Source organism: Thermobia domestica, chromosome 17 (genome assembly GCF_964235325.1).
Source record: "Thermobia domestica chromosome 17, izTheDome1.hap1.1, whole genome shotgun sequence".
Lineage (NCBI taxonomy): Eukaryota > Metazoa > Arthropoda > Insecta > Zygentoma > Lepismatidae > Thermobia > Thermobia domestica.
Genome location: NC_137470.1, coordinates 159331924 through 159345225, shown reverse-complemented (window position 1 = coordinate 159345225; position 13302 = coordinate 159331924). Strand labels below are relative to the sequence as shown.

The following is a 13302-nucleotide window of genomic DNA, read 5'->3' as shown; positions in this document are numbered from 1 at the left end:
CTTGAATGTTACTGGTACTTCCGAGGTTTCGACTCTGCCCTGGAGTCTTGATCATGGAAGAAGAAGAAACTAAAAATATCAAGAGAAAAAATTATAAATGGAAAGGACTTACCAAGGGAAGGGCTGAATCTTTGAATTTGAAGAGGTGTGTTTCGGCACCGCTCTTCCCTTGGAAAGTCCTTTCCATTTATAATTGTTTCCCCTGGTGTTTTTTTGTCCTCTGTGACCAAGAATTCAGTGGAGAGTCGAAAGCTTGAAAGTGCAAGTAATATTCAGAAATTACAGAAATCTGTAAGTAAAATGATAGAATTCTTGAGTGTGACTTTAAAGTTCTTAATGAACTTAGTTCCCAAACTATGACTTAACTTCCGTAGAAAATACGAAAACTCGATTTGGGGGAAGTTCAAAAATGTTGTGGCCCCTGATTCAATTGGCTCAAAAAATCCAGTATATTTCAATCAAATTTTTTTGTACGCCTTATATCTGGAGAACTACATATAGTGTAGCCAAATCCAAACTACCAGTTAACTCAGTATAATAAGTTTATTCCGTAGGAAATACGAGAAGTCCATTTTGGGCCGTTCAAAAATTTTGTGGCCCCTGATCCAAAAACTAATTATTGGCCAAGATCGCAATCTTTTGATGCAATTTTTTCATCATTCTAAAATTCCTGTTTTTAAATAAACCAATTTGATTTGTTTACTCTTTTTCTAACAACTTTTACGTAATGCATCAGATACGACAAGAAATAGGAAGAAAAAAAAAACAGGCAAGACATATTGTTTCTTACATTTGTTCAGCTCATGTATTAAATTTACCTGCTTCTTGTATACAGTCATTGTTTCTTAATATAAAAGGAACAAATAACCAGTGTTGTAAAACACTTTCAGTATAATAACTTTGCGACTGCTTTATATAGAGAAGCTGAAAAACCTGATTTTTTTTTTCTGACACATGTATGGTGAAATAGTTTCGTAGATTGTAATCTGTATATTAAAATGCTAGGTTTATATGTTCGTCTCCAAAGAAAAGTTTATATGTTTATCTTCAATCCTTTCGACAATGAGATCTCAAAAACCACAAGTGCTAGAAACGTGCTGTTTTCACTGGTCGATTCCAAATTTGTGTAGATTGTCCAGTTCTAATTAAATATTTAAAAAGATGGCCATTATTTCTTTATTACATTTTTAGAGGTACACTGGAAATGATGAAATTTTAAAAAAGTAGACCATCATATCCTACGAGTTATACATTCCAACTCCACATAATTGTATACAGGAGTTGTATATCTCTCAAGCGTTCGTTTCATGGCCAAATGATAATGAAAAACGGATAACCATTTCTCCAGTCTAAGATGAATCTTTATTCTTTGAAGTTTTACCCAATGAACACCATATGTCACTGACATTATAATTAATTGTGTGTGTATTTGCTTATTATATACTGCATGCTAGAAAAAAGAAAACACTGATCATACATGAATTAGAAACTCCAACAGGAAGTAGGCTTAAATTTTGCAAAGATATTTAGAAGAAAAAATCTCCCCTTTATGGCACCCCTTGCCGATTTTTATCAAGGCGTCTTTCACTTTTCTCTGTAAACGGACATGTACAGATGTGAGGAATGAGAAGGAGATCCATGCTCATATGGAATGATGTGCTGAGTAGACATCGCAGGTTCAGCTAGTCTATATATTAAAATGCTAGTTTTATATGTTTGCCCGCAATCCTTTCGACCATCAAATCTTGAAAACCAGAAATGCTAGAAACGTGCCGTTTTCACTGGTCGATTCCAGATTTTGTGTGGATTGTCCAGTTTTCATTCAAATCTTCAAAAACCGTGTCGTTCTATTCAACATTTTAGGAGCCGTTTTAAGTCCATAAGATTAACATTGTTGCAGGCCGAAACTATTTCGACCATGAAATCTTGAAAACAAGAAGTGCTAGAAACGTGCCGTTTTCACTGGTCGATTCCAGATTTTGTGTAGATTGTGCAGTTCTCATTCAAATCTTCAAAAACCGTGTCGTTCTATTCAACATTGTAGGAGCCGTTTTAAGTCCATAAGATTAACATTGTTGCAGGCTGAAACTATTTCGACCATGAAATCTTGAAAACAAGAAGTGCTAGAAACGTGCCGTTTTCACTGGTCGATTCCAGATTTTGTGTAGATTGTGCAGTTCTCATTCAAATCTTCAAAAACCGTGTCGTTCTATTCAACATTTTAGGAGCCGTTTTAAGTCCATAAGATTAACATTGTTGCAGGTGGAATCTACAGTGTTAGGCAACCAGCAGAGAAGTTACGTATGGCGGGTTGACGGACAGTGCAGGCGCTTTGCTTAAATCTGAATGGCAAAACCTATTGCATGCTGGCAACTTCAAAGGCTTCAAGAGACACAATGAGGCGTACTCGAACGGATATGGATTTATCAGGAAAAAAAAAAAAAAATATTTCCACTTGATATCAGGTTACTTATACAAATTTGCTGCAAACTCACTCCAACATCTATACATAGCAGTTCACTTCCTTTGTGAGTCTCCTGTCCTTTACTTGTGTGAGTAGGGAGACATGCTCAGTGGGAAAGAGATTCACGGTCATAATAGGACGATCTGCTGAGTACACAGCGTAGATTCAGCTAGTAGTATGTTAAAAGTTGGTCGGTAACTGTGAAAGAATGCGAAGAAAATTGTCAAGCAATTGATTCAGCCGTACAGAAGATCTCCAATCTGGCATGAAAACGTAAAGCTGAAAATATGTAACATCTTTCTAAACCTATAGTTACAACACTTGATGAAGTGCATAAGAATAATTGCAATAAGAAGAGTTAATAAGAATATGTAAAAATCGTGAATAAGTTTTGAAGCAGCTGATATTCCGAAACGCTTTTTCCTTTGATGTTGAAGTTTCAAGTTGAAAGAAAATTATGTAACAAGCCGTATTTTGATTCTACAGTAAAGACACTCATGTCAAAATATGATTTTTGTTGAAAAGCCACAAATCTGGAATAGAGAAAGAACAGCAGTTTATATTCCGTTATCGTACAGTTACTAACTGCACAAGCGTCTACAGCTAGCGTTTTTCTTTTTTAATTTGGTTTTGTTAAATCATCGCTAAGAAACGTTTGGAAACTCAAAACACTGCTAAGTTGATAGTTTTGTTTGAAGTGTTAATAAGAAGCATGAAGCTGCTAGCTAGTTGCATGCATGACATATACAATGGATTAACTGATTGAGTTGAAATTAGGTACAAAGGTGTTAAAAGTTAAAAAATAAGATAACTACAAGGGGTTTGAGAGTGGTAGTGGAAAAGGGTGGAGTAAAGTATAATAACTATAGTTTCTAGTTTATATTAGTATCAGTGACTGCCAGTATTCTTTGATGTATTATGATAAATTAATAACGTACTTATGTATAGGATATTTGAATGAAATCTATGTTTGTACATTCTTTTACAAATTTCCCTTATTTTTGCCGTGTTCTGTGCATATGAGGTATTGCTTTTTCACTTTCTCTACCCTTAAAGTTACGAACATTAATTAGCAGATTGGTATCATTTTTAATTTACAATACAAGAAGCTTAATAAAAATAACGAGGAGAACAAAAGTGTAACTACAATACATCTGTGCCTACTACTCCTGGAAGTGGAAGAGCTGTATTTAGTATTTTAATATATTCCGGTTGAGAATGCTCCAAGAGCATTGCAGAGCCAAGAGAGAACGAACTTTGAAAGAATGGAGAGATGGAGCGGGAAGGATAACTGTGATTCTCCCTACATGTAAATCTTTTTATCCGCACTTTCTTGTTTCTCGCAAAAATTCGCAAAATATCATCTCTCTCTGAATTACAGGTCCGAGATATGGCTCCTAAAACCGAAATTCGAACTTTTTTGACCAATATCTAGGGAATGATGGCCAGTTAGCCAGTGGTCACCGGTTACTATTTGGCACCAAAATGTTTACCATCCGCTCAGATATTGATCAACACCAATATCATCTCTCTATGACTTCTGGTTTCCGAGATATGACTCTTTAAATCTCCGGAAATCGGCCATTTTGTGCCCAATATCTCGGAAACGGTAAGAGTAGCGCGAAAAATCCCATCACTTTCTCAGATAGTTTTTGATTCTCTATCGAATGGAGGGCTCAAAATTTAAAAAAAAAAATAAAAAAAAAATAACAGACACACACAGAGACACATTAGAGAATTCAGTAACAAACTTTTTACGTTCTTTGATAATATAGTTCAAAATAAGTTTCCAATATAAACCGGAAAAGAGAAACTGACGATGAAAACAGATTTAAACCAAATAAACCATAGTGTTTTTTTAAATATAAAAACCTGTTTTTTTTTTTTGTTTTTTTTTCTTCACAACCCTGCTTATACTTAGCCTAGCATTCAAGAATTTTTGTATAAAATTCTGAGTCGCTATACCCAGTAGTTTCAGACAACTGATGAACATTGGAAAAAGTTTCAGGGACTTGTTAGTACTCCTGTAGAAGTGGGAAACTTGGTCTTCTTCCCTACTTGAAATCTAACGTTTGAACAAAATTTCAAGTTTCGAAGATTTGATGAACAACTAAAATACTTTAAAGGCTCGCTTTCCTTGTTCATAAAGTTTGCATTTCGCAAAACCCCGTCTTATCTACAGCATATGATTAACGGAGAATCTTACATATTATTATTATTATTATTATATATTTTCTTTCGTTTTTCAAATCATCGATCAATTGTGTTCCTCTTCTTCCTATTCCTCGCTTCCCTTCCATCTTTCCTTCTATGGCGGTATGAAGAAGACAATTTCTTCACAAGATGTAACCAATCCAAATGACCTTCCTACGAAGGATGCTGGCTAGAAGAGTCCTCTTCTCTCCTATTCGTTTTAAAAATCTTCGTTTGTTACTCTTTCTGTCCATTTTATCTTCTTCATCTTCCTCCAACACCACATTTCGAAGCTCTTTAAATATTTCTTCTCTAACTTCCGTAATGTCTAAGTCTTTCAACCATAAAGTGCAGGAGTGGTGAGGTATGTACTGATGTTACTTTGGTCCCATATTATTTTCCAAATTTGTTGTTTAAATTTTATTCGGTTTTAGAGACAGCTTTGTCAGTCGTGTGCAAATCAGTTCTTAGATAACTATAAACTATTACAAGGATGTAATGTATGTATTGTTTTTGAAATAAATGTCACTTTAAAAATCCGTGGCTATTTCTTCAACAAAATCGGAAATTATGATATAGAAATTGGCCCCATTGTAATGCAATAAATAGGTAAATAAATAATAATAAACACCAAAACGTGTGTTCGATATTTTAAAGGAAAAGTTCATACCGAAATTTCACACCTCCAACTTCTGCAAATTCTCATATTAGACATTTTATAAACGTAAAGCCCGGAAATAAGAATGTTACAGAAATTTTCTCCAGCCGAGCAGAATTTAGGTAACGTTGAAACATTTTTTTTCTTTTTTTTTTTTTTAACGAGAAGTTTACTTAATTTTATACCTCCAGGGTAAGCAATTCATGAAATTGCATACTTTCTAAGAAATTCTTGCCAATTTTTCAGTGTTTTTCTTCTTCTTTGTCATTTTTTATGATCTTTACATGTCAATTATATATTTGTTTAGTGCCAACGTTCAGATTTCGGAATTCGGATGGTTCTAGGTTAAATATTTTTGATCTTCAAATCGAGGGGCCGTCTAGGTATTTTGTGATTAGCAGCGTACAATCCCATACAAAACTTTGTCTATGTACTATATCAAATATTACCACAGCATTACAATTTTGCTGTGTTTGTAAAATAATTAATTGAAAGTTTGGAAGACTATATCAACACATTTGTCATTGTAGAGTGCTGTTATAAAGTCCTTGCTATAAAACAAATGCTTGTAACTTTTCTTTTTTTAAAAAAATATATTGCAGTGAATAAATGTAAAGATCTTTATTGAGACTTACATTTTGTACCACCATCCATGGATACACTGGCACCATCATCGCCACACCTCCAGCTGGGCTCCGTTGACATCCATACATTCCTGCAACCTCCGACGAAATCAGTGAATGCTATTCCATTTGGCGTTGTCAGAAATCTCATGGATCACTTCACTAATCTTAGCTTTCAGGTCCTGCAAGTCCTTTGGTTTTTCCGTATACACGTATGTCTTAACGTACCCCATAACCAGAAACACAGGATTTCAAATCGGGGACCTGGGGACCAAGGAATGGGGTCATTGCTCCCAATCCACCTGTCAGGTAGCTCACGGTCAAGGTAGACCCTGACGACTTGTGCAAAATGTGATGGGGCTCCGTCTTGCTGGTAATGGATGCGATGCTTGATTCCCAACCTAACCAATTCGGGCATCAGAAAATTTATACGCATTTGAAGGTATATCTGCCCTGTCACATTGTTTTCATTGAGGAAAGAAAGACGAAAAAAACGGGCCTATAAGGCGAACCATTGATACGGCACACCATACATTCACTTTTGGGTTGTCTCTTCCGTGCGTTTCATATTCTGGAGGATTTTCAGTTTCCTAAACAAGACAGTTGTGCCTGTTTACCCTCCCTGAAACCTGGAAAGATGCCTCATCTGAGAACGTGAGTAACTCAAGTGGTTTACCGAGCGAAGTAGCTCAAGTTGTGGAGCGTTGGCTACGCATTCGGGATGATGTGGGTTCGATTCCCGCTGCCAACCATCCTGACTGGGGTTTTCCAGGGTTTTCCTCAGTCCTACCAGACAAGTGCCGGAATGGTACCTAGTAAAAAGGCCTTAGCCGATACCTTCCCAAATTCTTTCCATTGTTATTGTTGTTGCTAGATATCCAGTGAAAACTGGCCTCTGAGCTGTATCTGGTGATTGTCAAATCAACCAATAAATAAATAACTGCAGAAGGTCCTTGTCACTATCCAGTCGTTTCAGAATCAGTTCACAGAACTCCAGTCTCGTGTCTTGATCATCTGTCAGTTCATGCACAAATTTAATCTTGTACGGTTTGGCTTTGACCAAAAATTTACAGATCATCGCACAATTTAAAATGTGTTTCACCGCAATATCGTTCGTTTTCTAAGAAGTTATAAGCATTTGTTTTATAACACCCCTGTACTTTATCGGATAACTTTAATTTCTTGAATCACTCTGTCCGTGGAACCTTTTACTTTCCTAATGCCTTTACTATTTCTCATGTTCTCGTGAGCCACTTTCTTTACAGATAGAAGATATGGTCTCTGTCATCAATTCTGTGAAATGTTCCTAATAAATTGGTTTGTAGCCAGTAGTAGATTGTGTTCTTGAAAGGAAACAGAGCGAGTAAACATCGGGTTTCCAAGGGGATTAAAGACAACAGCCATGTCCTGAAGGAAAGGCAATCATAAACTGTTTTCTGTTGTAAAAGTAGCCCACTTCGATAATAAATTACGATCATAGATGCATTAGATGCATTTTGCATATAAATTATGATCATAGATGCATTTTGCGATACAATTTTTTTTATTTGCATCGCATTTTTAGAATTTTGTGTTACAAACTGCGATGCGATACCGCTTAAATAAAACGCTGTTTATATATAAATGTGAATAACACAGACAGTATTAACACCAAGGCAATTTATTTTGGCTATGTTTTACATTGATATGTTGTACATCTGACGCATGAATCATTTTTCGAAATGTTCCCCCTTGGCCTTGATGCAGGCACGAAGTCGGTCCGGCCACTGGTCAATAGCATTACGCACCACATCTATGGGAAAATTGTTCACTGCTCGGGTCAAGGATTGTTTCAGACTGTCGACAGATGGATGCCGTTTATGGCAGACCTTTGCCTGAAGGACTGCCCAAAGTTTGTAGTCCAACGGGTCTGGGCTGCTAGAAGGCCAATCAGCGGTAGAAATGAAGTCGGGGACGTTCCGTGCCAGCTACTCCTGGGTTGTTATCGCTTTGTTGCCCGGAGCGGAATCCTGCTGGAAAGTCCGCCTTTCTCCAGGGAACATGGTAGCAAAGAGTGGTTTCACTATAGGTGTTAGCACTGTGTCCTGGTACACCTTGTTCGCAATAATGCAGCTGAGTTGTGCCTGAGTAGCTCACTCCCCACCAAACCCTCACTGAGGCAGGATGATGTGCCCTCTGAACCCTTGGAGCTGCCTCAGCAGCTGCAGTAGATGACGTGGCATACACACGGTCATTTTGGGCGTTGTAGGCCTGCTCAATTGTGAACACCTTTTCGTCAGTGAACAGAATCTTTCTGTGCAGATTGTTGGCGTAACGCCGCAACAATCTTTGATTTAAGGAACCTTTGTGACATTAATGTTCGGGTCAGAAAGTGACCAGTCCGCCTCTTATACGCCCGTAGATGTAGGTCACTCCTGAGCACACGAGACATGGAATTTCTGCTGATGTTCATCTCAGTAGCCATCACAATTTGTGTTGGAACAGGATTTCTTCGAATTCTTGCTGCGACTGCTTTCTGGACCTGCGGGGTTCATACCGTTCGTGGTCTGCCACTCCTTGCGCGGCCAGCTGCCGTTCCAGTCTCGGTGTATCGCTGTATGGCGCGATACACGAATCTCTTGCTCATTTGTAGGGATTTCAAGAGGTTGAAAATCTCACCTGCTGTCTTCCCGACCTTGTGTAGTGCAATTACTGCTACACGATTTTCGTAATCGCCCCACTCCATCAGAAGTCAGTACAATATCAACATACGTCATGAACAGTCACACACACACTACATGCATCTTCCGCTTTATACACAGATGGCAGCACTGTGCCACACCGGATGCCTACAGCGCCAGTCCAAACTTTGTGACAGTATTTATGATATAACTAGGTATATAGTAAAACCTGTCAACTTGTACACTAGGATGTATCGAAAAGACGTTTTTTTCGAAATCTTGTTACCCTTAGTGGCCATTTTTGGCCAAATGTGTTTAATATAACATACGAAAAATTTCAAATCGATACCTCAATTTTTTGAGGTGCCGCCATTGGCTTCAAATTCGACAAAAAAAAATCGTAGATTTTTAAAACAATAAATGAAATATTTATTGTTTTATACAGTATTTCCCTTAGTAATAATTGTTTTTTCAAAAAGTTCAAATATAACGAGAAAAGAAATTTAAAATCGTTAGCCCTTGTTTATGAGGTGCCACCATCGCTTTGACTTGGGAGGGGGGAATCGATAAATTTATAATGTTTGTGTGTGGCACCTGCCTCCCGTGCAACATAATTATCGAAACAAATGGAATTGCCTGGCTCAGACATAACAATCAGTTTGAGGTGATTTATCACATTTGAGCGTTGTGCTTTTGCTAGTTTGGTAGCGTTGACGCGTGATACTGTTTTCTTGCTTGATCCTCTTGTCTACTAGCCTGTGACTTTTTCCGTATATGTTTGTGAGTATGCAGTTGTTTTGCTTGTATCAACATGGAACTGGAGAATAGGACTCGATTACGGCCAGAGGACACCCACCCGTTTTTGTTATTGTGTTTTCAATCCGAATAATTCAGTGTACCAGACTAGTTTTGAGGTATATACATATATTAAACATACTGTAGTATTTTTTTCTAGTACTGTATAGTATATTGTTATGTTATGGAGAGTTTAATCTTTTTAAGTCAGTGTAGGATTTGTCCTAAGATTCCCCTAGAGTTAATCTCAGTCATGTTATGAATAAATGTAACTTTTGTAAATATTTATCACTTCTGTAAGTATTTTCTTCTGTTGTTTTTTTATGGAGAACCATTTCCCTTTTTTTTCGTTATCTATGATATCTTTCGTTTTTGTTATTACACTACAGAGAAAATTTAATTGATTTGTTCTTTTATACAGCTATTATTGGAACCCATCTCCAACATTAATAAAGCACTTGCACGTCGCTGGAGATTAAGTTGTTATATTTGTGAACAGAAGGGGATCGGTGCGTGCATTCAATGTCACGCAACAAACTGTAATATAGGTAATTATCTTTTGTACGTTAAAAATTATAGGTTTTAAGTGTATATAGTGGGCGAAGAGTGAGTGACTGCTCTGAGAACCGGACTGGGTGGCGTTGTGGTTAACGCATCGGACTGTATGCCGAACGTCCCGGGTTCGAGTCCCAGTCCAGTTAATCACCTTTTCTTGCTTTCCGACTTTCTCTGAAACTTGCTTTGAATTTACTCCCACGCCTATCTTACTAACCGTAACATTATCCCTTCTGCTATTATCATTAATATTCTAAGCGGTTAGCGTACGTGCCTCTTGCTGGGAGATCTGGGTTCGATTACCGGCAGGAGCTCATGTGGTTCGGATTGCACGTTGAGGTGTAGATCCACGTCTTATGTAGCCTCGCTGCTGAAAAGGATGCGAACTCAAAATCAAATTAAATCATTGATATTAAACTGAAACTTCTTATCCACGTAATCAGCGACAAAAATTCTTTCAGTTTGGTAAAAATTATTTCGGGAATAACAGTGGTATAGCTGAATCGTACAGAAAACTACATTCTTTTTAATTTAATAAAAACTGTACTGAAATCGTCCTTCCATTCTGAAGATATTTACGAAACTAATTTCAACAAACGGAAAGAACTTTTGTCGCTGATTGTACAAGTGTATAATATCTTCTAATTCATTAATTTTAATCAACAGTTTATTTCCTTTAACCTCCACTCTCGTAACTACTTCCTGAATATTTTATTCATGCTCTCTTTCAAAGCCAATAATTCAACTTCATAATTGTATACCTGTGCTCTTCATTTTTAAATTTGCAGTTATCTCCTTTTCTTTATTTACAATATCTCCGTGTGAATTTTCATTCACAAAATTTAGCTCTCTCAATCCATTCGTTCTCTTTTTCTAAATTAGATCCTTAAGATACCATATGCGTTATTATTTCTTTTTGGGGTCCAATATATTTTAATCTAAAATTTCTTGTACGCCTTATATCTGGAGAACTACATATAGTGTAGCCAAACCCAAACTATCACTTAACTCAGTATGATGTGCTTATTCCGTAGAAAATAAGAAAACTCGACTTAGTAGCCGTTCAAAAATTTTGTGGTCCCTGATCCAAGATACAATATATTTCAATAAAAGATTTTTTTTTCAACTTTTCATATCAAGTTTTTCCGATTTATTGACTGCCAAGCAGCCAAAATCCAACGGCGTACGTCTGACAGACGCACGTTGTAAACGGCCTCCTGGCGTCCAACTTGCTTTGTTCATGATATAATTTCTATAGAATTGTCTTACATACTTCGAATGGATGAGTGATACACGCATCCAAAAGTTGCAACACCCTTGTCATGCCGCCAGGAATAATCACTGGGCCACAGTTTCCTTCTTTCAGTTTGGTTTCATTCGATTGCCAGTATGCCCGCGAAAACTATCCAAAAGAAACATTGATTTTGAGCGAAGAAGTGTTCCTGGCCGCTTATTTCACACTGCTGAAAAGCGATTCTAGGACAGTTCCTCTCCGTCATCCACCCACCATCACGAGCTCTTACAATAATACTAGCTGGGAAGCTTTCTTTCTTGGGGAGTTTTCTGATGAAAAAAAACATACATTGGCAGTTTTCGTCCATTAGCCGTGATGCTCAACATCACTGTGCACCGCTGCTTTTCAACACCGCATATACGTATTTGCATACTAGTTCCTCTACATTATTTTCGTTAATGCTGTCCAGCATATCAGAATACACCGCAGTTTGAACTGCATTCCTATTTGGGAACGTAAATAAATAAATAAAAATAAAAAAAAGTGCGTCGAAGTTGGTTGGATCACGTAACGCTAAAAATATATCAAACTGTTTTCGTAAGCTTGAGGCAGTTTTCGTGCAACTGTAGTTCTGCGACGAATAGATAGATTACTTCGTTGCATAAGTCGCCGAACCCACTCATACGAAACTTAAATTCCATTAGCAAAATGTTTCTTTTACGTACTACTTTGCAGCCTTCAATTTGAATCATTTCAGTTGTAACGGTATATCCACATTTCCTGTTTTAAACTACAAAATCAAGCGTCTTTTTCCACATCTGGCTATGTGCACTTTTGCTTTCGAAATGAACACCGATTTTTCGAACTATTTAAGCATTTCTTTTCACTTGTATTCCACCAACGAACTTAATAATAATAATAATAATAATAATAATAATATTATCATCATCATCATCATCATCATCATCATCATCATCATCATCTCCTCCACCTCCTCCTCCTCCTCCTCCTCCTCCTCCTCCTCTGCGTTCAGCTTCCTGCGTTGCTTTGCATAGGGTTCAATCCATACGAAGTGGTCCAGAGTTGGTTGCTCGACCATCTCCGAAAATTCTAAAACCCATATAAATAACATTGGAAAGACCTTTCAGTTCCCCATAAAACCTCTGTACGGTTGAAAATCTTTATTTTTGGCCATTTACTTAAGTAACACTAACGGAAACATACAAGCATACCGAATTTAAAGTTTTTATTCCAATTCCAAGTGCCTAAAATGTGAGATTATAAGTCCAAAAAAGGGCCCATTTAAATAGCATGGAGAGTTTCTTCATCCTCCCTTTAGACCTCCTAAAAATTAAAAATATTAACTTTTGGCAATTTTCCTGTGACTTAGTACTTGAAAGCTACAAGCATGCTAAATTTCGCCTTTCCACGTCAACCGGAAGTATCCTTTTATTTTATGTCAGTTCATGTAGTTTTATATTTAGTTAGGATAGATGTAACGCAACTTTGTGAACATACTAACTTCCGTAACTTGGATTGGATTTCAATATCCCTTTGGTGATATATTAAGTGCCTTAATACCGCGGTCCAGCTTGACGATGGGTGTCGTGGGTGCAAGGGTGAGCTAACCCCCTTACAATATAGACGTGGCAATGATCATGGAGCTAGAAAGATGGAATAAACGCCAATCGCAAGTTTTTGTACAACTGAACACAAACAAAAACAGGCCTAATTGCTGCACCATGCGTAGTTTTTGAGATTTAGCATGAAACATATTCAGACATTTAAATTTTCCGGGCTACGACCATCCGTCACGCAGGTGCTTTTTTCGCGGTTTTACCATGTTCTCACTTTTTTCTCCATGTAATATCAGTCATGATTTTTTTGCAATAGTTTATTCACATACAGAATTACTTTGTGGCATAAGCAGCAATTTTTAGCATTTTGCCCTCCTGAGATATTACGCCCCAAAATCACAAACTTCAACTTTCGGACCGCCATAAATCTACGGTGCCAGTAGTATTATAGCTGTGGATATTTCTACACAATCTTTACATGCAATAGTATTCAGCACAAAACTTATGAACCCCCTACTTTATGCCATTCCAAAATACAGTCCG

The 13302-nt window shown here is 37.2% G+C and overlaps 1 protein-coding gene across 4 annotated transcripts in view; it reads left to right on the top strand.

The window, feature by feature from the left end:
- Window positions 1-13302, top strand: part of LOC145674440 (uncharacterized) — an 88742-nt gene that overhangs the window by 63143 nt on the left and 12297 nt on the right. For 2 of the 4 annotated variants that reach the window (XM_081744499.1, XM_081744502.1), the window contains exon 5: window positions 9815-9941. The exons of the other annotated variants lie outside the window; for them this stretch is intronic. In XM_081744499.1, the coding sequence (XP_081600625.1) occupies window positions 9815-9941 (127 nt within the window). The remainder of the gene's footprint in view (window positions 1-9814; window positions 9942-13302) is intronic. 4 annotated transcript variants of the gene reach the window in all.